This window comes from Agelaius tricolor, unplaced genomic scaffold (genome assembly GCF_023055355.1).
Source record: "Agelaius tricolor isolate 1412-34295 unplaced genomic scaffold, bAgeTri1.0.p SCAF_1, whole genome shotgun sequence".
NCBI lineage: Eukaryota > Metazoa > Chordata > Aves > Passeriformes > Icteridae > Agelaius > Agelaius tricolor.
Genome location: NW_027269261.1, coordinates 32,555,346 through 32,580,351, shown reverse-complemented (window position 1 = coordinate 32,580,351; position 25,006 = coordinate 32,555,346). Strand labels below are relative to the sequence as shown.

The 25,006-nt window shown below is 36.8% G+C and overlaps 1 protein-coding gene across 8 annotated transcripts in view; it reads left to right on the top strand.

Annotated features, from left to right (window-relative positions):
* Nucleotides 1-25,006, top strand: part of CEP170 (centrosomal protein 170) — a 95,711-nt gene that overhangs the window by 1,727 nt on the left and 68,978 nt on the right. For all 8 annotated transcript variants that reach the window (XM_071428915.1, XM_071428908.1, XM_071428938.1 and 5 more), the window contains exon 2: nucleotides 22,525-22,670. In XM_071428915.1, coding sequence (XP_071285016.1) covers nucleotides 22,566-22,670 — 105 coding nt within the window. In that variant the 5' untranslated portion in view covers nucleotides 22,525-22,565. The remainder of the gene's footprint in view (nucleotides 1-22,524; nucleotides 22,671-25,006) is intronic.

The following is a 25,006-nucleotide window of genomic DNA, read 5'->3' as shown; positions in this document are numbered from 1 at the left end:
AACGAGGAAAAAGTTAAACATAAACACTGCAAAGAATCTCACTTCATTCTTTGATTAACACTTTTTAAAACACTTTTTCACCTTTACGTAAATGTTCTGTTCTTGTTGGCTTTTTTTTTTCCCCTTTGTCTGATAGAGGTTAGGAAGGCTGGCTGAATAGAGAGAGTAGTGCAGCTGGGGATAGAAGGAATTTTGTCAAAATCTCAAGAATCTTGAAGTTATTTGGAATGGATCAGATTAAAATGCTTTAATTCTTTTGAAGAGAAACCTTCTAAGTTGTTACCAAACTTCAGCATGACAGTGCATTGTTTGGGGAGTGGTTTTGACATATGACTATTTCCCATATCTAATCTGACTTTTGAAAAAAACAATGGGTTATTTCTGTATTGAGTTTCATCTGCTGTAATGGACTTGACAAGCAAAATTTCTTTAAAAGTCTGATGATAACATACAAGCCAGAAAAGCTCCAGCTTATGAAAATGAACTGGAAAAGTCTGTGTTCAGTTGTAGGTGAGAGCTTGGAAACTTCGTTAAATACCTGGAATGAAACCCAAGGCATGAGAAGTTGCAGAAATGGATTTTGCAGTACCATTTCCAGTTCTTGGCATTGCAGAGAGAAGGTATTTAATGTATATTGATACCATAGTATCTCCTTGATTCAGGACAGTTTCCATGTTAGCACTGCTTTTCTTAGCTTTGCAGGCAGAATGGAAGTGAGATACAACAGATTGTTTTTACTTTAGTTAGAAAGCAAAGAAAAGCTGTGAAATTCTGGTTTTCCTTTAGAAAATTCTGAACTGAGGCATCAGATATGGAATATAGGAGATATGGCATATAGGAGGTTTTCTACAAGTAAATTCTCTCTGCTTCTAGCACTTGTGAGATTGTAAAGGAACACAATGGCACTTCCCCCTGTTTGAAGAATATGCATAATGTAGTAAAAATGGATTCTGTTGTGAGCAAGAGACTGCAATTTGAGAAAAGGAAGTTGTTTGTGACTGAGGGATGGAACATCAAGTCAGCTAGCTAGGAGCTGGGGTTGGATGTGCATATCTCCTCTAAAATGCACATTTTCACTGTGCTGATTGAGGCTGTGGGAGCCTTCCATTGTCTGTAGGTTTGTAATGCTCTCACTGAAGGCCTGCGTGTCTTCCGTTCTAGTATTGATCCTTGTGTGTATCCATGCATTTTCGAGGGACTGCTCTACTGAGAGCAGCTTCCTTCAGTGCTCAGTGCTAATGTTTCCCTGGATCATAGTCCAGCTGGGGTATTGAATGGGGCAGGTGTCATGGGGAAAAGTAGTGTGTGATTAGGTGACTTAAACTGTAACAGAACGCATGCAAATAAGGGTGGGAAGAGAGTTGTTTAAACAACTTCATGTATGTCTGTTGTACAGTTATACATTCAAAAAAATACTAAAATAAATGCCTAGTTCTGTTCCGTAGTTCAGTTTCTCTGACTCTACCACCAAAAAGCTGGGAGGCTGTTTTTATTCTACAGGTGCATTTGTGGGTAGAGTGATCTTTTTAGTTAAAATTGTGTTTGACCTTCAAAAAACCCTTATATTTTAAATTGGTATGTATATAATTTTTTATCATATGTCAAAACTAGCTTGTCCTAGAGGTTTCAAATAAAAGCCACAATCATATTTTAGTAGATTGCTGATGTAATTAGATTTCAGGTGGGGAGACCTGTGTTTGGGAATGTACTCTCTGCTGCATCACTGAAATTGAAGTGTGTTCTGTTGGCTCTTAGATTATGGGGGAGAAGTAAGGGAGTGGGGTGCATATTAAAGAGGCTGACTAGTTGTTCTCCTATCTTAATGGCTCTGTGTGGAGTATTCCCAGTTACTCCCTTCTCTTTGGGTTTGGTACAGCATGGCTGCACTGCTTTGTTGCAGTGACTCTGGTAGTTTGCAAAGTACATGAGAAGTTAATTCACTCCACTAACCCAGGAGAACACAATTTCTTTTCTTTTTGCTTTGCTCTTTTTTTCCCCCCTTCCTCCCTTGGATTAGCAAATTGAATTATCTTATTGTGTGGTCAGATGAGTGCCAGAGCGAGTACACAGAACGGGGTCAGCAGTGTCAAGCCAGGAAGAAGGGAATACTCATTTTTCCAGTAGCAAAGATAGATTTAATCTGCTTTACTGTCCTATATGGCTGTTCCCTGCACCACTAAAGGCTACTGTAGTCAGACAGGAGGTGGGTTATGTGTTAATGCAAGAAAACTAAAAATTGAGATACTGGGTTTGTTCTGTTAGTCTTTATTTGTGGTCCTTGATATGTAAAATGTCCACAGCAACAGACTAAACATTCAGAAGCTATCGCTGGAAGAAAAAAAAATATTTGGAAAGTAAATGTTAAAAAAGGGAGGACAAGTAGTTCTGTTTAGCATTGTGGCCTTTTTACTAGGATTAGCAGGATTTTTGGTCCAGGCTAATGTTGGTATCTTCTCCTTTATGGAATTTAAGGATGAAAATTTTCAAGTATTTTCATAGCTTTGTCTTTCCTATTTACTAGTTTTGAAGAAGGTGGGTTTTGTGAATTGTAGGAAGGTTCTAGTAGGTAGGGGTTTTGAGAAAGGGTGGGTTTTAAAATTCAAAACAGAGATTAAAACATTGGTTTTATTTTTATTCCTTGAACAGAATATGATACATTTTTCACATGTGAGCCCAGCAAAGCCCAGCTTTGTTTCTCCTTCTCTTTTTCTCCTCTGATGAACTGTTAGTGAAAAAATAGACTTTTTCTTAGCTAGGTGCTTTTCAGAGCTTCAGCATCACCCACTGGTGAGTCTAGTGGGCTGACTCAGATCCATCAACTGCAGCTCTCTTCCTGTCTTGCTCCTTTGGTTGGTTTTTCTGCTTTTATTGCAAGGTTTGGTGTTCTTGTAATAGAGTCCTCTGTTTTCTTGTTTCCATTCTCTTGAACTGAAATGTTTTATATTCTGATCTAGTCAGTGAAACTTAAGAGGGTATTGTCCTTGATGAATAGCTGAGTCTTCTGAAGTCTGTGTGGTGCGTTTTCCAGATCTCATTTTGTACTTCATTCCTAAATAAAATTCTGGTTCTGTTCATTTTGTTTCTTTCCAGGAAGAACTGCAATTATTGAGCTTTTCAGAGACATAACAGAATTGGTGCCACTCCCTGGCATTTCCAAGATGTTTCTTTGTGCATGAGGTATTTAGTTAGTCTTCAGCTGTGGCATACGAAAAACTTGTAATCAATCCATTAGCAAGTCATTATGGTCTGAAAGTAGTAATACACCCAGTGCATTTAATCAGATGTACTTGCAACTTTTCCCTCAAAATTACATGCCCAAATAATTTTGTTGATGATCTTTCTATTCATTTGCAAATATTTGCCCATCTAAATATGCGTTCTATTCTGTGTTCAAAACCAAGCCTTTGCAATTTTGTCTTATTTGTCTTCTCAAAGTGGATTGCACTTCAGAATTAGGAAGAAAAATGCAGGAAGTTAGAGTGTCATGTTACCTTTTCAGTTTTCTCATGAACATACTTCCTGCTTTCATCAATCCTACCTTCTCTCCTCTCTACCCTGTAACCTAGCTGATTATTTAGCCCTATGGAACTGGATCATCACAGGAATCTTGATGTCAGGAATTATTCTACTTAACTTCACAATGTCATTTACTAAACCAAGAACACTTAAAGGGTAATATTGCAGTTTTACTTCTCTTTTTTTCCCCTTTGGAATCTTCCTTAAAATGGCTACATAGATGGACCTTTGTTCTGATTTATACACATTATCTTTTCTCCAAGAATAGTTATAACCTGGGGCCAAGGGGAGAGTTGAAAGGGGTGCAGGCAATATTTCTTGCTTTATGCTGAGGCATTGCTAGCCTCCCATCTATTTTCTGCTTCAAACTTCTGAGTCAGGTGTAGTTTCTCTTAAGGATTGTTCCTTCCACTTGGTCTTCATTTCTTCAACTGAGTCTTGAATACGCAATTCAGTAAAAATGACCTAATTTTTTATTCATGTTCAGCAATATATCAGCTTAATTAAATAATTAAAGTCTTGGTTTTCTACAATTTGTTTTACTGCAAAAAAGCTGTCCCAGTTTTTTGAGAATAATGATGATTACTCTTCTGGTCATTCATCTCCTCTTTCTTTAAGTGGTCATGTTTTCTTTTTGTTGTACTTGGTTTCCAGGGGGTGTAGTCAGGTAAAATAAGCGTGAGACCCTTCTTGTAGGAATGACTTTTGGAGGTGATTCACTAGTCAAAAACACAGTTTGAATTTTAGCTGTAAGTTGACTGTTACAATGGCTATTACAAATATTTTTTTAATTTTAAGCAGAAATTAGTCAGGAAGCCTTTAAGGAGCCACTGAGAACCCAGAACTTGTTAGCTTTTGCATTAGCCAAGAGTTTTGAAGAACGATATTAACTTGTTGACATAAGAATTATCCAACCTGTATATTTTTTTCATGTTACAGATAATACTGGCTTTGGTGATCATTTTGTGTTTGTTTTACAGTTCTTGTTGATAAACATAATAAAAGGCCTTTTTCAAAAACTGTTTTTCTTCTAAGTGTTGTGCAGTCATCAGGCTCTCATAGTCATTTAAACATCATGCTGATTATTTTATTGGGCCAGATTGGTGATAATTGCTTAGAGCCTTTATTTTGATGAAGTCATTGTAGACTTGAATCTTGAACAGCCTTAGTGAAATTAATTCGTTCTAAGTATGCCATAATTCCTGCCTCTTTGTTTAGGTAAGTGTTTTTAGTTTCAACTTCTAGCATTTTGATCACAAATTCTGTGGCATATTTTTAATGAATCAAATTTTAATTAATCAGCTTTTAAATTCACCTGTGATCTCTTTTTAGAGAAGCTCCAGTCCTAATATATTACAAGGAATCCTGTGCCTAACTGTTTGTTGCTGAGTGCTCTTCTGAGAGGTGCACTTGCATGCCCACTATCAGTCCTACAGATACATATTACGTGGCATATCAGAAAGAGGCATGAACTCCTCAAGGTCTGAAATGAAGATTGGAAGCATATGAGTGTTTTTCATCTGAAAACAGATTCCTGATGGAGAGAATTGTCTCCAGTTGTTTTATGGGGAGCTGCAGTGAGGCTTCTGATGAACGTGCTTTATTTTTGCATTTTTTTTTTTGGTTTTTTGTTTGTTTGTTTGTTTCTTCTGTAGATAATACTGTGTGGCTTTGTTCTCTTCAGTTTTTGTCATAGTTGGAGAGGAGTAAGAAAGATAATGTTGCTGGCACAGAACTGAAATTAGTCAGTAGAATATAGTCAGTAGGAGTATTATGAAAAAGAATAAGTATTTAAAAGAAGAATACTACCCAAAACCAAAACAAAACTAGAAGAAAAGAACACCAATAATTAGCAATGGAAAAATATTCGCACAAAAAAGTCAGGTTGAACTTAAGCTTGGATATAAATTGAGTCAATCACTTGAAGGCCCAGATATGGTCGCAAACCTTTTTTAAATTCTTTTTTGAGTTTGACAATAACAATACTTGAAATAAGGTGGCCATTGCAGAAAATGTATCATTGTTTCTGTAATCATAGTTTGTCACTTGATGCCAAATCTTTATACCCGGTTTGTTTTGTTGGCTCTTTTCCTCATTCTGAATTTTATTTTTGGCTTCCTTGAGCATGGGTAAATTTCTGTCTGCCCCAGCTGTTAGTGCAGTTAGTGGATCTTCAGGTGCTGCAGATTACATCTGTGGATGGCAGGATCTGTTTTTACACAGCAACACAGAGCCCAATATAATTCTGTTGCATTATATTCTTTAGCTTGCTGTAAGAAGTTTATTGCTTGTCATTAACCAATATTTTCTTTTTCCATTTTCCTGAAATAAATACTACTTTCTCTAGTATTTGAAAATTCTAAATAACACATAATTTTCTTGTATATTGGATGCAAACACATTTTGCTTTTCTCCATTTTTGTGGCCTGACTGCATTTTCTTTAGCACACTTTATTGGCAACTTCAGCTGTCAAAGTTAAATGTGTTAGGTGTTGTGTTGTTGAAGCTGCAAATAGCAACAGTCACCTTCCCCCTTAGGGCAGACTGATACTCCAGAGTCTGGTTTGTATTGAACTCTTGGAGGATTGTCATTGCACAGGGCTTGTTTCAAAGTGCTGCCTGGTTTCTGGCTTTGAGGAGGTCACTGTTTGTAACAGAACAAGGAACTAAGTTATGCAGCCTTTCAGTCACCTTTCAATACCTGCATGTAGTTGAAGTCTTTTAAAGGTTTTTTTTCTCTTCATGAGGGCTTGTGTTCTAGTGTGTTAAGAAGTGAGAAATTTCTTTCTGCCAGAGTTTCTGATTTTGCTTTTGGTCTTAAATTTTACTTACCGCATTTATGTACCCCACACAATAACCATTTTCAGTTGGTTTGGCTAATATAGCTGGGTATTTACTTGAATATCCAACAAGATGAATTCCTTTTGATGTCTGGACAGACTATAGCATATAATAAAGTCTTTTGAAATGTGGCAGTAAAAATAAAGGCTGAACCATTAAGACATGAGAGTGAACCAGGAAGTCATGAGTTATTTGTTGTCTAGTTTAGGTAAATGGAAACCTTTAATTTAATTTAAAAGTATTAATATTATCAAACATACTGCTATTTTTTGCATGGTTAATGAAATTAATTCAAACAGCATTGTGGGACAATACTAGTTTAAAGAGGTTAAGATCCTTGAGTTCTTGGATTTTGTGAGTCTTTCCCTTTGTACAGTTTTATGACAAAACCAAGAAAAGCATTAAGCCTTGCTATTTTTATCTTTTGTGGTTTCTGAGGGACAATGCCATTGATCTTAAAAAAATTATTCAATAATGTCCATGTATTGTTTTATTTATATAGTTATTTCCATAGGAATTCTTCCTTTCTATTCATGATACTTATTCACATTAGGGATGACTGATCTAAAACAGATTTAGAAGACCAACATGAGATGAGAGACTAAGGAATTGATCATCGGGTGTTTTCTAAAATATGGTTGAGAAAGTTAAAAAAGAATAAAATTACACACTGAAACATTTTACGAAGTATATAGTTTTAATCTGTAATGGATAAATATGAAAACCTACTTTATATTTGAATAGGAATGATGGTGAAGCACTGGAACAGGTTGCCCAGGGAAGCGGTGGATGTCCCGTCCCTGGAGGTATTCAAGGCAAGGTGGGGCCCTGAGCAACCTGGTCTTGTGGAATGTGCCCTGCCCTGGCAGGGGGTTTGGAACGTGATGATCTTTGAGGTCCTTTCCAACCCAAGCCATTCTGTGATTCCATATTAATATTCCTTACAATTCCTATAGATTTGTCTAAATAGAATAAGTCCTGTGAGGCTTAGGGGGATTGGTGGAATTGCCTTGTGTTCTCGTAGCAGCCTAAGCAGAGCTTGCTACTGGCTGTCCTGGTCCTGCCCTGTTCTCCCCTGTTCTGCCACTCTCACCTGCACAGCCTCATCCCTTTTGCTTTGGTCCTACCCTGGTGTGTAGCCTCTGGGCACCATTCATTTGTTCATGGGAGTGGAGAAGAGCACAAGAGTTATTGTGTGGTGAGCTGAACATTGAAACAGCCCAGCTCAGCTGCACAGGCACGTGTGGCCTGCAGCTGTGGTGAAGGGAGAAGTCCTGAATTTGTGGTTGGTGTGGGGTGAGAGGGCTGGGATCCTGGCAGCAGAGAAATGGCATGAGCTAATGTGGAACTGCAGCTTCTTCACTTCAGCATTTATTTGGTGAGGCTTAAAAGTGCCCCTTTGCCTGTCCACTGAATCTTCAACACTAGGATTTGAAAATAAGTCAATACTGTGAAGTTCTGGACATGCAAGCAAGTTATGACAGGGTATCTTAATCTGTGGATTAGTGTTGTCAGTATATATTAATTAGATAGTATATATTAATTTTGCATAGTAACTCCTATTCCATGGCAGATGCAGGGAACACAAGGTACTTCACACAAAGCAGGCTCCTTGAGATTTGCTGCAATACAAGTGTGTATAGAGGAGCTGCTAATAAGGAAGAAGTGCTACACTATAAATTTCACATCCCATACTGTTTCTCTATTTATATCTTTAAATTTAATTAGGCTACCTTCCCTGTTTCATCTAGTAAAACTTAGGCACAGGCTGCTTCCCTCTCATAAATTCTACATACACTGGAATTTTACCAAATATTAAAAGCTGTGCAGAATCTGAAAATGAGTTTTCTTTCTCTCTAACCAAATCTGCAAAAATAACTGAAAAGCACTTTGAAGTTGAGGATAAATTTTGAATAAAAATCAGTCTTTGGAGCTCTCTTGTTCATAGAGGGTTTTTTAACTACTTAGAATGAAAATACAGATAATAAAGACTAATTGTTTTGTCATGATCATTCAGTATTCTTTTATTTTTTCAGCTGCCTTTCTGTTTGCAAAAGATTGCAAGTTGTTAGTTACTGGTATATTCTAGACCAGCTGTTTTCTAACTGTATAGTTCAGCTTCTGTGGATGTATTGATGGACACAGTTGGACCATTATTAATGAAACATCTCTTTAATCCATTATGGTGTCTGTGTGTTTATATTGCAATGCCATGAGAATGCACTCATTTTGTTAAAAATGCTTGTATGCCTGGATGGGATGGCCCTTAACCTGCTTATCTTGGGGACCAAGTACAGGGAATGTTTGTATTTTTTCTCTCCCTCCCTCTAGTGTGCAATAGTACATGGCTTGTGCAGTCAAGGCTAAAGGGAAAAGAAACCCCACTTCTGAAATTCTGGCATCATTGGGAAAGCACTTTGCCTTTGATTTGAAGCAAAGCAATCCTATTAGGATAAAACAGAAAAACATATGCAGGAGAACAAGTAATGTCTGGTTTCTTAGGGGTGTGTCCTGCATCCCAAACTGTACTGAATCTCAACATGCACATGAGCTCACTCTTGTGTGGGGAAAATAACTTGTTCTGTTCCCTGCAATGTTCTGTGGGGGAAAATAACTTGAGTGGCAAATGCCCTTCAAATGCAGTGAGAGCACAAAGGAGGCACATGAGCACAGCCAGCAGGCTGTAAGGAGCTGGGAATTGTTGAACTTGTAGCACAGTGTTTCTAGTGGGACAGCAGACTTGTTCTTTTTGACTTGTTCTGCTCAGCTCTCCATTTTCCTGAAACTTCTAGGAGCTTTGTAGCTCTGAAATCTCCAGCTCTCTAAAGCTTGCTGTTGGGAAGAATGATTGGTGGAAACAAAATGTTTGCTTAAGCCTTAGTTCCTCAGGTAACTAAAAATTATTTCAGTAAGAGTTTTAATTGCTAACTGTGTGGCAGAAAGAGAATACATTTTTAAAAAATGCTGATGCACAGGAAATTCCACCTGAACATGAGGAAGAACTTCTTCACTGTGCAGGCACCTCACACTGGAACAGATTGCCTGAAGAGGTTATGGAGTCTGCATCACTGGAGGTACTCAAGAACTGTCTGACACAATCCTGTGCCTGTGCTCTAGGATGAACTTGCTTGAGCAGGGAGGTTCGACCAGGCAACCCATTCAAAGTCCTTCCAACCTTACCTGTTCCAAGATTCTATGAAACATAGAATAATTTAAAGAATACAGGATGTGAATTGTTCCAGCCTTTAACAATGGAACTCATAATGGTCTGTCTTAATCAACTTCTTATGTTCTTGTCCATATTTAGTTCCATTTAAAAATGTTGTAAAATATTTTTGGTTAACCAGAAGATTATTTCTCTAGTGCAGCAGCAGCATGGTCAGTCTTGCTTAACAAAGCAGCTGAGCTTAACAGAGTTTGAAGTATAATCTTTTTGTTGGAGACATAAAATGAGTAACTTCCATATAAGTGTGGGTAGTTCTTAAACTAAGAAAAGTTCAAGCCTTCAAACTTGTTCACTAAAGTGCAAACAAAAAACATGACTTGATCCCTTTTTGTGGACGGAGTTACAGAACCACTTCCTCATTTGGTTTGATGCTTGGAGAAGTATGTGCAGTTTGGAGTTCTTCCCATTTAGCCTTCCCTTTCACATCTCCCTTTTTTTTTCTTTTTTTTTTTTTTTTTAAGGTGAAAAGTTATTGAACTTACAATGGAAAATCTATATAGATTTCTTCCCATAGATTCCTCCAGATTTCTGACCATTGAAAGACATGCATTCATTTAATAGCCTTTAAAAATATTAGTAGTATGATACTAATAAAAGCATTTTCCAGTGGTCTCCAAGTATTCTGAAATTAATCAGATTTTTGCTGTAGCATTTTGCAAAATATATGCTAGTGTACTGAATCAAGTTTAAATCCCCAGCTGTTGTTAAACTGGCTTATAAAGTCCACATGAAAATAGTCTGCTTACCCAGCAGGGAGGACTCCTGGTTGTGATTTAGTTGAGGGGTTGTAATCTACCTGCTCAAACAAGTTCTTGCATAAAAATGTTGAGCTCTATATGCACTCTATGTGTTAGTTCTGGAAGTTTATTTTGATAATTCACTTTTAACTGTTTAATCACATTTAGTAAATAAGAGATAGTAGAAGAAATAGAATTAAGACTTACCGTGCTAGTAGCTGCATTCCTGTTAGTTGGCTGCACAGAGGAAAGGATTGAATAGGCACCACAAGCAGATGTGGAATAGCTTCTCTGTGGGGAAGCCATTTACATTTTAAAATCTTTACAATAAGTAGAATGGATCATTAAAATCATGGGTATTCTTAGCATTTGTGCAAATGTCTTACCCTGCTTTCTGTCTTGCTGAATTTCTAATACTGTCATTTTGACAGCTGTTTTTATGTGATCATACATTGAGAAAGTGTTTGTTACGTTTGGTACCTTTCAGTTTCATTTCATGGGAACGAGAGATAGGAGGACAAACATTAAAGAAATGCCATATTCCACACTGCAAGATTAGATTTCTTTTGGACTATTTGGCTTCTGATTAAGGAACCAAACAAATAATTAAAATATAAGGCATTTTAAGCCTTGTTCTACTCAGTTTTTATATGAATCTCCAGGCAGAGGACTTCCCATCAGGAAAGTATCTAAATATGAAGTCTAATGTTTTTGTCTGAAATTGAAAAATGCTGAAAAAATATCTGATCTCTTTACATCAAAGTTACCATGCTAAGTTTAAAATAATTTTGATTTTAAGCTTGTCCTGATGTTAATTACGTCACAGAGTACCCATGGAGCTCAACATAATTATGGCACAGAATTATTTTTATGCTTTGTGCATGCACACACAGTGCCTCTCTTCAGACAGTAAAGATTGCCTAGAGCAAACATCTCTTGCAACTTTAAGGCTAAAGTCTGAGCTTTTGCTTGCTTTGTAAAATAAGTTCATCCAACTTTTTTTTTTTTCTTTTTTTTTTTTTTAATGTAGGGCTTGTGTTACTGATCTTGGAACAAACAACTCAGTGTATTTCCAAGAAAAATACATCTGTGGACTTGGCTGTCGAGGGTAATTGTAAAAAGCTCCAAAGCATTCCAAAAGGGAGAGGATAGAATGTATCAACTATTTTGTGTGGAACATGATAAATGTTTTTCATGTTACAGTGGAGGTGTAGCAAAGAATAATAATTGAATGCCTTTTTGAAGTTATGTATCTGTATTGCTATGAATGGATGTGGAGGTTGGTAACTTCAGTATCAAGCATTGTCCTCCATCACTTCCACTTTCAAATTCTGTGTACTCATTATGCATTGTGTCAAGAAGTAAATGGGAATTGAAAGGAGAAAGGTAGATATTAAAACTACTTCAATACATGCTTCTTTTTGGAAAGTAAACTTATCTTTATACCCACAAAATAAATAATTCCTAGTATGAAGGAAGAAAAAATGTTGCATTGCCTTGAATGTAATTTAATTCTACTAAGTATCTTGAGTCACAAGCTAAACCCCATATATTTCACAATAATTTTGGGGAAAGTGAAATCACCACCCTTGGGAGGTTAAGAGGTCCAGTTTTATTTGCAAGATGCTATTTGTTTTTTTCAGTAGTGCTCAGGGCTGTGGTCAGCACTTGGCAAATGCAAATAAAACCACCTCATCACACACAGCCTACAAAATCACTTGAAGTGTGCCACAATGAAGGCACTCTGAATAGGAAGAGGAGGACTTGACTGCTTATTTTAAGATTGCATTCTGCCTGAGTGCCATGCCTGATTTGTGTTTGTTTATTTATTTATTTTGCTATTTGGTAATCTCAGCAATAGTGTAGTGTGATACAGAATAGAGGGAAAGGAAGGATTTCTGTAGCTTTCATCACAGGGAACTTTTTCTCAAAGATGATTTGGCTATGATTTCTTTGGCTGGCTTGCCACAATAGTTTCTAAAGGCTACTTATCAGATGTACTGTTTTATTAGCATACTTGGTGTGCTAATCTCTCCAGAGGTCACCTCTTTTGACCATGTGAAATAGGGAATTTTTAAAATAATTTCTTTTATGCAATTCCTTAATCTGAATGAGAGTGATGGACAAAAAATGAACACTCGATTGTTTGAACATAAATTAAGCTACTCTTATAAGCAGTTATTAGCCTTTATTTTAGTTGTTTATTGAAAGCAGCATTTGGAAAGTATTGCTGTTCAGTGTGAGGAGGCTGCAGAGAAGTACATTCACAAGAAATTATTTTTTTTAAATTATTTTAAAGATTAGGAATGCAGAATGAGCTGTTTCTTTAATAAATGCAAAATGTCATTATTGTCTGGTATCAAAGAATAAAACAGGATAATTCTTTCAAGTCTTAACAGCTTTATCCTAGTGGCCAATAACAGAGTAAGTTTTAATGTTTAGATAGGATAACTTAAAAGGAAAAATTCAATCTTCAGGTACTTCTCATTACTATAAGAACAATATATGTATAAAAAGGCTTGTGATTGTTGTGTAAGACTGTATTCATGTACAATACCTAAGCAAAGTTTTCTAATCAGGCTAAGGATTTACTTGTTTACCAGTATTCTCTGTAAAGATAACTCAGTATTTCATTGTATTGTCAAGTTGGTGTAGGACTTTGTTTCAGCCAGCTATTCTTAATACCATTTGATCTCTTAGCTTCTAGGGATTGTGATATGTTGGTTCTTTTCCCCCTTAATAGCTTCACAATTTATTTTTCTTTTGGGGCTACCACTTCACCTGCCAGTTCCCTCTGGACCTGCGTGTCTCTCATCAGAGTCAATGGACTTGTGCACCTTCAGGTTCTTTAGGTGGTTTTGACCCTCATCTCTTACTTGATGGTTTTTCATTCTCCCAGTCCCTGTCTTTGTCTTCTGTGACTTGGGTAGGTGGCTGGAGCTTTTGCTGGTGATGAGCAGGGCAAAAAAGTGGTTGAATGCCTCAGCCTTCTCCATATCCCAGGTAACTAGGTCACTCTTTTCTTTCTGGAGAGGCCCCACATTTTCTCTAGTATTTCCTTTTTCTTGACATAGCCAAAGAAACTTTTCTTGTTGTGCTTGGCGTCACTGGCCAGATGATTCTCTTAGGGCACTAGCTTTCCTCGCCTGATCCGTGGCTGTTCATACCTTGTTACTGCCAAGCTCCTTATCCTTGCTTCAGTCCTCTATAGGCTTCTTTTTGAGTGAGTTTGGGTTTGTCCAGAAGCTGCTTTTCATCTATGCAGGTCTCCTGGCAAATCTGCCCAACTTCCTCTCTGTTGGAATGCATCTCTTCTGAACTTGGAAGATGTGATCTTGAATACTGAAGAGCTTTCTTGAACCCTTCTTCTTTTCAGAGCTATATCCTACTGTAAGAAAGAGACTGAAGATCCCTGAAGAGGCCAAAGTCTGCTTTCCTGAAGTCTTTAGGGCAGTGAGCTTTCTGTCCACCCTCCTTGCTGCCCTAAGGATCTTAAACTTTTCTATGGAGCCAAGGCTGTCCTTGAGCTTCATATTCCCCACCAGCCTCTCCTTGTTGGTGAGAACAAGGTCCACCAGCCCCTCTTTGTTGGCTCCTCTAGCACTTGCAGAATGAAGCTGTGATCAGTGCATTCCAGGAACCCTGCTGTGTTATCCCTCCAACAGATACTGGGATGGTTGAAGTCCTCCATGAGGACCTGGATTTGTGAATGTGAGGACACTCCTGTCTGTCCATCAAGGGCACCTTATCTGCTCAGTCTTACAGGTTACACCCACTATAATGACACCTGTTCCTGCCCTCCTTTTAATCCTGATCCATAAGCTCTCAGTCAGCTCCTTATCCATCCCCAGGTGGAGCTCCGTGCTGGTTACTGATATGGAGAGTGATATCCCCTCCTTTTTGCCTTGCCTACCATTCCTAAAGACCCTGTATCTTTCCATTCTAACGCTTCAGTCACAGAAGCCCTCCTACCACGTTTCTGTGATGCCTTCCTGGCAACTGTAATTCAAAGGCCTCTTCACCAGCTTGGCAAACCTGTGTCCAAGGCTACTCTTCCTTTTCTCTGATAGATAAAGTGCCCCAGCAGACCAGGTTTTTCAAAGTCAGCCCCATAGTGTAAGTAGCCAAACCTCTGTGTGGCACAGTCCTGTAACCATTTGTTGATTCTCCAGATTAAGTTAGCCCTTTCCAACCCTTCCCTATGACTGGGAAGATTGATGTGAAAACTGCCTGTGTTCCAGAGTGCTTTATGACTGCTCTGTAATCCTTGATACTCCTCTGGTTTCTCCTGACTGTATCACTGGTGCCCACATGAAATAATAGCGGCAGATAATTGTCACTGGACCAGATCTTTTTGCATTCTGTGACACTCAAATGGTTGATAGCCATCATGTAAGCCTTATGTTTCATACATTCCTTTGCAGCATTTGTATGTTGATACTTGTGTAATAGCAAAGGGCATGATCTCAGGATTTTTTTTTGGTCATTATTATATAAAAAAGAGAGTAGGATAAGATCTTTGAGTCATTGTCCCTCAAAATCAAAACCCCAAAGCAACTTTGACTGCAGCTGCACTGTAGGCAGAAAAAGAAGTCTATTTAAGTTGCTGTTCTGACAACTATTCCTGTGTGTCACAGTGGTAAAATAGACATGGATCTAATTCTGACCCGGACCAGAGGAGAGGATGCTTGTGCGGTTCCAGAGCTGCAACAATGTTACAGCACAGATTTGCTGCCTGACAAAGGCCAACAGCCTCCTGAGCTGCTTTCTTGTCCTTTTTCCATCAGATGCATGGGGCGACCTGTAGGGCAAGAAGAGTATGTGAGTCCCTTGTGTAGAGATCTCAAACTCCCTGAATGCAGGAGGAAAATTTCTTTTTATGCTTAGTTATATTCACAGCTAGAAGGCCTTCCTTTTTTTTGGAATTAAAATATGAGGAAGTTTCTTCTCTCAAATGCTGCTGAGGAGTCTGTGGCCTATCTGTGCTAGGTCCAGCTTGTCTCCTCCTGTTGCTCTTGTTGTTTTAGTCTTTTATGGTAGGCAGTATAGGTAATGTTCATATCTACCTGTGTAGGATTGTACTAATTAAAGAAGTGAAGGGCATGACTGAACTTGATGCCCTGATTCTTGCCTTTTTTTTTTCTCATCTGTTAGTTATATCTATTTTTTTTTCTTCTTAAGTTTAAAATAGCTTTTAGAAAAATCATTTTTTATAATAGTGGATGTAGTAGATATTCTCTGTGTATAAACAAAAGTTCTGGGGATTTTTCAGACATAAGATTCAAGGAGATTTACATATTTTTCTTTTGCCTTCTTTCCTCCTCCATCTCTCTGTAGAAGAACATCAACCACAAGACTGAAAGCATGGAGGTCAAAGAAGGTAAAAGAGAATGTATTGCAGAGTAGTGCAATAAGAAGCTTTAAGAAGCTTTCTTTGCTCTCAGTATTTCCTTTGTGCTGTAAAATTTTGTCATGGCTACATCTTCCCGTCCATTCTGGAAATGACATCTTTTTGACATAGTGTAAGGCTTCAGTATGATTTTTTCATCTGTTTTTCAAGAAATTGTGGACAAATTCAGGTATTTGAGCCAAAGTGGACCAGGTCAAATACTCCAGAAGCAGAATACTCAAGGGTATCATTCCAAGCCCTGTCAGTTACATCTTAGTAATTTTAGGAGAGAAGACAACATCTTTTTATGAGATGCTTAGGTTTAGTGACAAGGGCAGTTTTCCTTGGCACAATCCTGTTCCCCGTTTGAGCAGGGAAGTTAAATTGAATGGATAAGTCCCTTTTCTTTCACTTGAGTTACCTGTTTTCTTCCACTTTACTTACCTATCTGTATGCTTTCAATCCAGTTCCACTCTTGTCCAGTAATTTAATAAAATTTTAATGAACTTTATAACTAATATCAATATTTCTTTATATTGGTGAGAATGGCAACATCTTTATGTTCAGAGCTGAATGTAGCATTTGAATGTTTCTAAAGGGATGTGTTCAGGTGAATTTTCCAGTCAGTGGAAAATTTGAAAATAATAATACTAGTTTGTTCAATTTCTGAAAACCTAGGAATTTTAGGTCATTTTTCCTAAGTATGTGAGCTCATCTTCTCATTTTGATGAAGAATTTCAATGGTTTAAAGCATAAATTACCTTATTTGTGCTTCCTTTGCCTTTTATTTTAACAGCCTTTTAAAGGAATATTTTGATTAACCTTTATGGCTAACATTTGTGAATTACGCTTGAGTGCACAAAAGGTCATAAATACTTGAAAAAGTATTTTTATGGATGATTAACCTAAGCCATTTAAATTTAGATGGGTACTTATTTATTTAAAGATTTTGAGGAGCAACATTACACACTACTGTGGCATGACATAGGCTTCTGTAGATTGAATTCCAGCTCTTAACAGAAGGTTCTTCAGTCCTGCAACTTTCCTTTTTTTTTTTTTTTTTTTTGGGTTTGGGTTTGCTTTTTTTGTTGAGTTTTTTCCTGCACGAGATACCCTCTTTGTTAACAAAACCCCTTGGTGTACTGGCCCTAGGAACTGGTGAGAATAGTTTCAGTAAGGAGGCTGTTGTCTTTGCAGCCCTCTGTCTCCCTTTCTGGGATGCCAGCAACGTGAGCAGTGAAGGCAGCAGAGAATTACGAAAGCACCAAGGATAGTTTCATGAGTTTCATGACTAAATGCTTAGAAGACATCCTAGAGCATGACTTAGTTTCCTGTTTTTATAGATCTTTGATGGCAGATGAGCCCTTCCTTTTCCTTTTGAAAAGTGGTCTTAATTTTCTAGCCACCCTATGTGTGGTTTTAAGCTTACTTTGCTAAAGAATTAGGCATTCAGAGATGTAACAGAAATAAATGAGACCATCTGAATACCAGTATATTGTGTGAAACTAGGTACTTTAAAATGAATTACTGATGGGTTTGGAACTTAAATATTCAAGACTGAGATATTTCAGTGTTACAAAAAGCTCTACAGTTCCCCATTTACATGAAACCCTCTCAGCAACTACTTGTGCAGGTTTTACCATAAGTGTTAATGAATTTCTCATGTGGTGGTGTTGAGCATGGCAGATGAAGTCAGGAGGAAGTTAATAATTCAGGAAGGGTTTTTAGTGATGTGCAGTAAATAAGGCACAGGCTAATCAAATGATGAGGAGAGGAAGAAGAACACTGATTAACTGACAGTTAAGCTCTTTGTTTTAACCTGAGTACGGCAGAGTCCTGATTAAAATATGCTTGGATGTAGTTAAAGGTTGTTTTCTAATGCATGTATGTAAGTAGGTTAATTATGATCGCCCGCGGAACACTTGGTGTGTTACACTACCCCACTTCAGAGGGTTTGGCAGAGTAGACAATATTACTGTGCTGTTTACCACTTAGAGCTTCCTAGGTTTAAATCAATTATCTTCATAGATCACTTTTGAATATTGATTATATGGATACAATAATCTTCTCAGGGTTGAAGTTACCTTCAGTTAGGTGTTTTATTTCTTTGGCATACACTTCTCCATTTCAGTCAAAATTAGAACTGCTGGCACTGGTCTTTTTTATTACATTGAATAGTCAGTAAAGGAGACATGGGAGGTACTTTTCCAGTGAGTGTTGTTTGCTGACAGCATTTTTTGTGATTTGGTTACCAGCTTCAACTTCAGGTCTTCTCCAGCCATTACTGGCTCCATCACTGCTCTCATTTCTGATTTGTCCCTTGTCATGGCTTATTTCTGACATTTACCTTTCTTGAGTCCTGATTCCAAAATCTGTCTAGGTCTGGTTCCAGTGTCTTGTCCTTGTGTGGTGGTGTTCTCTCCTGTGTCTCTACCCCTCCTGTTTCAGAACAGGATGAGTTGAAAGTACTGTGAAAAAGGTGCCTTATTTTTGTTCTAACTGGCACTGTAATACTAAAACAGCATGCTCCACAAATTTATTTAACTACCCCTGTGTAAGACAGATGTGTTGAGAGAATTTATCTCTGTCCTTGTTGAATGAATATACACGAGGAAGGTTTTTTCTTGCTTGTCTTTGTCCATTTGGATGGATCTGTACAAGAGCAATAATACAAGGTACAAACTGATACTCAGGCCTTCTGCCACATTTCAATACCAATTTGCATAGATGAGTTACAGCTAATATTTTCTTAAATTGACATAGAATATTCTGCTCTAACATTGTTTTAGAAATATTTCAGTCATTTCTTCAGAAATTTCCCCAAATTTACTAGGTAGTTGTAAAGGTAAACTCAATTTTAGCAAATACTTAATTGAGGTAGCTGAGAAGGTAAACTTAATTTTAACAAATACTTTAGCAGCTGGAAACAGGAACTTATAAGGGCAAATAATGAGCCACAAAAGGCTTATGACTCTGTCAGTACTGTGTCTCAGCTTGGTGCAGGGCTTTTTTTAATGTTGTTTTAAAATATTCATAAGTAGAATTTGTTGTACAATAATAGGATAATTGTATGCCATTAAAATTACACTATTTTCAGTCTTAATGTAGAGGACTGCAGTGCTTAAAAGTTGGAATTTCAGACATATATTAGGTTTAATTTAAATTTTAAACATAGCTTTTTGGTCCTCTGTAGGATTGTCTCACTGTTCACTAACTTTAGTTGGAGCTGTTTTCGGTCACAGGCAAGTACAAAAACGTAGACTGTAAAATGCTCAAATTTCAGATTATTAAGGAGGTTTATTTGCAATAATGTGAGTGTATCAAAACTAATCTTGGCAGTGTCTATTCAGACATTTGAAATTGGTTACACCCATCTTTTGGCTGCAGTATCTTAGTTCTTAGGAGTGAAGTATATTTACAGGGATGATGCAGCCAGTTTCTCTGTTGCTGCATCATCTGTTTCAAATGGCTTGTTACCCACATGTTCATTCCTACATGCTGGTTGCTGCCTTTTGAAAGTTGTAGTCCTGCACCATAAAATGCTGTTTTTTCTGCAGACAAGGAAATATATTGCAGCTGCCATAAATGTCTCAGCCACTGACTTTCAGGCATCAAGAATGAAGCTTTGAACGATCAAGTCTTGAGGAAATGTTTGCTAGTTTGGTTAAAGACTGCAACACAATACTGTCATTTTAAGAAATACTAATAAAACCAAACGCTTCGATAAAACATTTAAAATTCTTTTTTTCTAGGGTAGAAGTATTTTTTGTAAATACTGCATCTGAAAAGTGTGGTCTGTACTGGAGTAGGACAGGTCCATCTGGGACAATATCCTGTCATGCAGAAAGAAAGGCTAGGTAAGGAAGAGAGGTTTTTGAGTAGGACAGTGAAACCTGACTAGAGCATCTTCCCAGCCCCTAAAAAAGCACAGTGCATTTCCTGAGCTGTAAGTGGTGTCAGTGCATGTAACAGGATTGATAAGCATTCATGAAAGAAAAGAATTGCTTTTTGAACCCTGTGTAACCATAACATTTCATTGCAGGAGTTATCATGACCTGAATTTACTCTCTGTAAAGAGACATTTCTTGTGATGATTTTGCATCTGTCATACAGTAATTTAATTTTCTATAGAAAAGGCAGTGAAGCATCTTTCATCATTGTATTGTTCAGAGGACTACAGCCAGAGTACTTGAGACAGCAGTTTATTCAAAACATTGCAAGCTCTCATGAACTTTTTGGGGTGCAATGTAACTGTCCACATACTGTCTATATGACTAATAAGTGTGCAGTTCCATATCAAATTTTTGAAGCACTTTTTTTGTTCTGATATTAAGCAACTGTTGCTTCTGGATCCTCTTTTCAGCCAGTTGTGCTATGCAGATTGCAGCATAGCTCTGATCAAAGGCATTGGTTTATTCTAAAGAATACTTTAAAATAAAATATGTAACTAGGTTGATGGTTTCTTGCAGTTGAGACAGCAACTGTTTCAAAAGAACAACATTATTAAGTTCGATAGAACTGGTGATGGACTTTTAACTACAAATGTGCTGCCAAGCTGTGTGGCAGTGATTGCTTTGTATAATGCATTTTTAAAAATTATTTCACATAGCTTAATTTAATCTGTTTGTTGTCAGGCTTTATCATTTGTAGGAAGTTTGGAGTGTTGGTTTATTTTTCCCTAGCTCTAGTTGCTGACCTACTTGTCTGTTTTATAAATAAAAATAGTTTTCCTCTTTTACAGTCAGTCTACCTGTGTGACCTACAACATAATTTTTACTTAATAATTTTTCCAATTTTCAATTTTTTTCTATATTATCTTGGAGACTTTTGTATGAATTTCATATTAGAGCAGGAAGGCCAAATGGTGCAAATGTAATTAGGATAAGCAGATGGGATATTTTAGAAGGTAGTAAAATATAAACAGAATGAGGAGCTCTGATACTGAACAGCATGCTTGCTATCAAACATCCAGTTAATTTACTTGTTAAAAGCTGGAATGTAGGCTGGCTGTTTGTGATACTTCCTTTTCCTCTCTTAAAGGGAACTCAAAAGTGTAATTTGATTGACCCAGTTTATCTTGTCATTTTAAACTAGATGAAATTGAAAATACAAATATTAATTTCCTTCAAAGGCGCTGAATAATCCATTTCAATTGTTAAAACCTGTATTTAGTAACTATATCACTTTAAATTTTATTTCAGCAAGTTCTTATTGTAGATTTAATTTTAATCTTTTTAGTTTCTAGGAGTAAAATATGTTAGAGATGTTGTATTACTTCTGTTGAGTCAGATAACATTAAGTAGACATATGTTTCACTTGAATGTGTTGTGATACAGCTGTGGAAAGATAATTATATTGTATTACTATAGAATACTGTTGCAATGCATATTTACTTTACTATTCAGTAGCTCTTTAGCACATTAAGTCATTCTAAATTCTTCCATGTGAATTGCATTGGCAATTGCAATTCACATGGAAGAATTTTTTTAAACTGGATTGGCAGCTCTGCTGGTACATTTTACCACCTTTTGACTGTTTGTAAAAATCTGCTTTGTCATGTCACATGCTGTTTTGACTTAAACTTCATTATCTTTACATATTTTACTAATTTGTGGTATCTCCTTGATTGTAGTTTGTCTGATGGCATAGTGCTTGTATAGTCATTTTATTCAGTGTTTCCATTTTAGCTCTCATTTTGAGGACCTCACTGAATTCTTACTCTGAATTTCAAGAGTATGCTCAAGTCCACTACAGACTTATGTCTACTTAGAGTACATTTGTTAACCTTGCAGAAATTCACTAATTGACATATAAATAGAAGAGAAATGCCAGCTCTTTGGTACTGAGAGAAAAGCTGGCTGCTTGCTTTTGATTTTCTTTAGCTTCCCTTTCAATGAATACAGTGTGGTTATGAATGAATGAAATAATTGCTTTGGCTTGCATTTTCTTTAGGAGAGATTTGGAATACTCTTAAAGCTTTTTTCAACTGCTAGCCATTGAATTGCTCTGAAGAGAAATTTAACCATATTTTTGTCCAGTTTCAAGTAAATCATATTGTGTGAAGAAGTTTTCTGTAAAAGATTTTGTCCATTTTTATGACATTTTAAATAGCTATGGGTTTTCTCTTCTGTTTTATGGAATATGTTGGATCTTTTATTGATAAATAATGGTAAAGTTTTGTAGGAATGCTTCTTTTGGATTTCATACTTATAGATAATTTGTTCTAATTTGTTCATTTTGTTCTGCTTTGTTTGCAATACTAAATGCACACTGTTAAATTTCCAATTGATGTTTTATCCTGAAAAACTGAGATTAAATAAGCAAAAGTTCCATTAATTTAATGGAACTGGTGCTGTACAAAGGACTTGAGCTTAAAATCAGATGAGGTAGTTCTTTTTCACAGGAAAATGTAATGACACACGTGCAAGTTACTTGCTGTATTTTGTGAATGTTTGCTACAGAACTGTTTGTTGGTTGTGATAGTGAAGCATTATTGTAGCAATTATCTTGATAATCAGTGGTCAAATGCTAAAAGCTTTCTGACACCTTGACATACGACTTTGGCATTAGCTAGCTGCTTGTTCCTTTTGCAGAAGGTTACCAATTAAATCTGCCCAGTTGCAAGGAGCAGAGCCTGAGAGTATGCAAATCTGAAGCTTCTTGCTTCCTGTGATTGCTGGATTCAGTACATGCTATTGAAAATGCTGTATTTTGTATTCTGGCTTTTTGTATTCTGCTCACAGTGTTTGCTGAGCAGAAACTGTAGCTAAAAATAACTAAAATGAATTTCTCTGTCTCTTTCTTTCTCACTGCAGGATGACGTAGCTTTGCCAAGGATTTATCAGCTAAGCAGAAAATGAGCTTAACATCCTGGTTTTTGGTGAGCAGTGGAGGCACCCGGCATAGGCTGCCACGAGAAATGATTTTTGTTGGAAGAGATGACTGTGAGCTGATGTTACAGGTAATTGCTTCAGCCTTCCATGTGCAGCTGCTCAAATCATGAACTTAATGCCCCAGCTTCATGCATTCCTTTTGAAAAAGAAATTCCCCAGATGTTGGGGAGCAATTGTTTTGAAGAATCTTTTGTGTCCTTAGGCAAAAAAAAAAGTTTAAATTTATTGCCGTCAATCGTGCAGTTACTGCTTAAGTACAGAGAATCACATTTTCTTCATATAAATCAAAAGCAGAATGCAAAGATAGAAGATGAAATACATTTTACAATATGACCAGTAAAGTAAGTAGACTGTGTTCCATAAAATGTGATAATGTTAAGAGAGCTGGATGCTTTTGAAAGGAGCCTTCTTTTTTTGGCAGCTTGTAATCTAATTTAGTCACATGATTTGATGTAATTCTATCCCCATGCCCTGATTGTGTTGTACAAAGGAAAATGAAATTTGTAGAGAAGAGTATTTCTCTGTTTCTGAGGAAGTTGAGTGACTCAGTTTAAATAGAATTGAAAATACACAAGTCAAAATAGCTTGATCCTTCAGTAACTTCCTCAACTCTGTGGAGCTCTTAGATAAGTGTAGCTGTGTTGTTATGTAGCCATATTGCTTGCACTTTGCCCTATCAAAGCTGTAGCTCTCTGACCTGCCTTTTTCTAATTTTTTTTTTAATGACTGATGGTAATATTTTGGGAATTTCTTCTTAAATTTTTGTTGTTTAGTGTAGAGCTCTTAAGAAGATTGAACTTAAAACTAATATTCTCAACACTTCCTACCATTCAATAAAATACTTTGTTTTGGAGTTTTTGTTCCCAAAAGTTGTGTATGCAGTCATTATTGGCCAAATTAGAGTCTTAGTTGCAAATGAAGTGCTTAGAGATGTAATTCTACATTTATTACTCAGAATGTAGTATCTCTAGTAAAGTGCATTTGGCTCTCAGCCTCAGAAGGCATTGAGATATTTTATTGGTGATATTAGAAAGCACTTGGCAGTACTCTTAATTTCTCTTTAAAAACAGATAGGATGATGTCTTGGTAATTTATGTGGGAAAAAAACCCCAAATAAACAAGTGCACAGATAAATCCACCAACATCCAAAACAACAATGAAAGAAAAGCAACCAAAAAGCCCAACTCCACTGGTTCCTGCCCAGTAGCTTATAATCCAAAAATGGTTTTATTTTACCAGTAACTTGTTTTAGAGGACTGTTTTCTGTAAATAAGAGAGCATCTTCTTTCTTCTCTGCTATGCCATCCATAGTAGATCAGTCCTTAGAGTGAAACATTTATTCTTTTGTGTTACAGAACTTCACCTTCAAAGGTAGCTGCCTCTTTGATTAATACTGTGAATAGATTTGATTTATTTACAAACATTTGTTTGTTGTGTATTTACTTCAGAGTTAGTGAAAAAAATCAAGGGGCATGGGATTTCAAGAAGATTCTTTTTAGCCTGCTGCTATGTTAGGTCTACATGCCAGCATGACTGTAACACCACATAGTGCTGCAGGGGGAGGAACCCATCAAGAGAGAAGCTAATAATGTGTTCTTGTTCTGTGTGTGTAGCTCTTTGTGCTAGACCTTCTTCTCCACTCTTGACAACTTGGTTGTTCTCTTACTGCAAAGCATGTGGACAATGCATGATTAAGAAAGCAGAATTTAATGCTTTTATTCATAATTGCTTGACAGAAAACATATTATAAAGGCCTTAATGAAAAGAATTTTGACTCTGTTTCATGCTTGATAGACCTCAGATCTCTACCTGTAAACACTGTTGTTCTAAAAGGTTTAGTTCACATCTGGGAATACAGATCTGCCTTTTTTTGTAAATATGTTCAAAAAGTCTTCCTGTTTAGCTAGCTGTTCCATTACACCAGCCTGCTCATGTGTAAATACTACATTTCCCCCTTCTTTCACCTTATGGTTAGAAATCTTTTTGAATATTGTTGAAGAAATTATCTCCAAGAAAAGAAATCTACATTATTCACAATATCAGAATTGTTTGCAAAGAAGAATGCATTTATTTTGTGTATTCTGAATATTTTCTTAGAAGTCTGGATTGAATTGAAGAGTATCTAAAATAACACCAGTTACAAATTTATTTTAACTGAGGATGGAGTTTTCATATTCGTATGGCTTTTACTGCAGTTATTCTGTGATTCTTATTTCTGCAGACATATATAAATCTTTGTGCTGGATCTGGCTGGTTGGTAGGGCTTTTTTTAATAGAAGCCATTATGGTACTATTTTGGATTTGTGACCAGAACCCTGTTGATAGCACACCACCACTCTTTTGGCTGTTGTTGAACAGTCATGCTGGCATGTAGACCAGCATGTGTGCAGTTCCAAGGCATTCT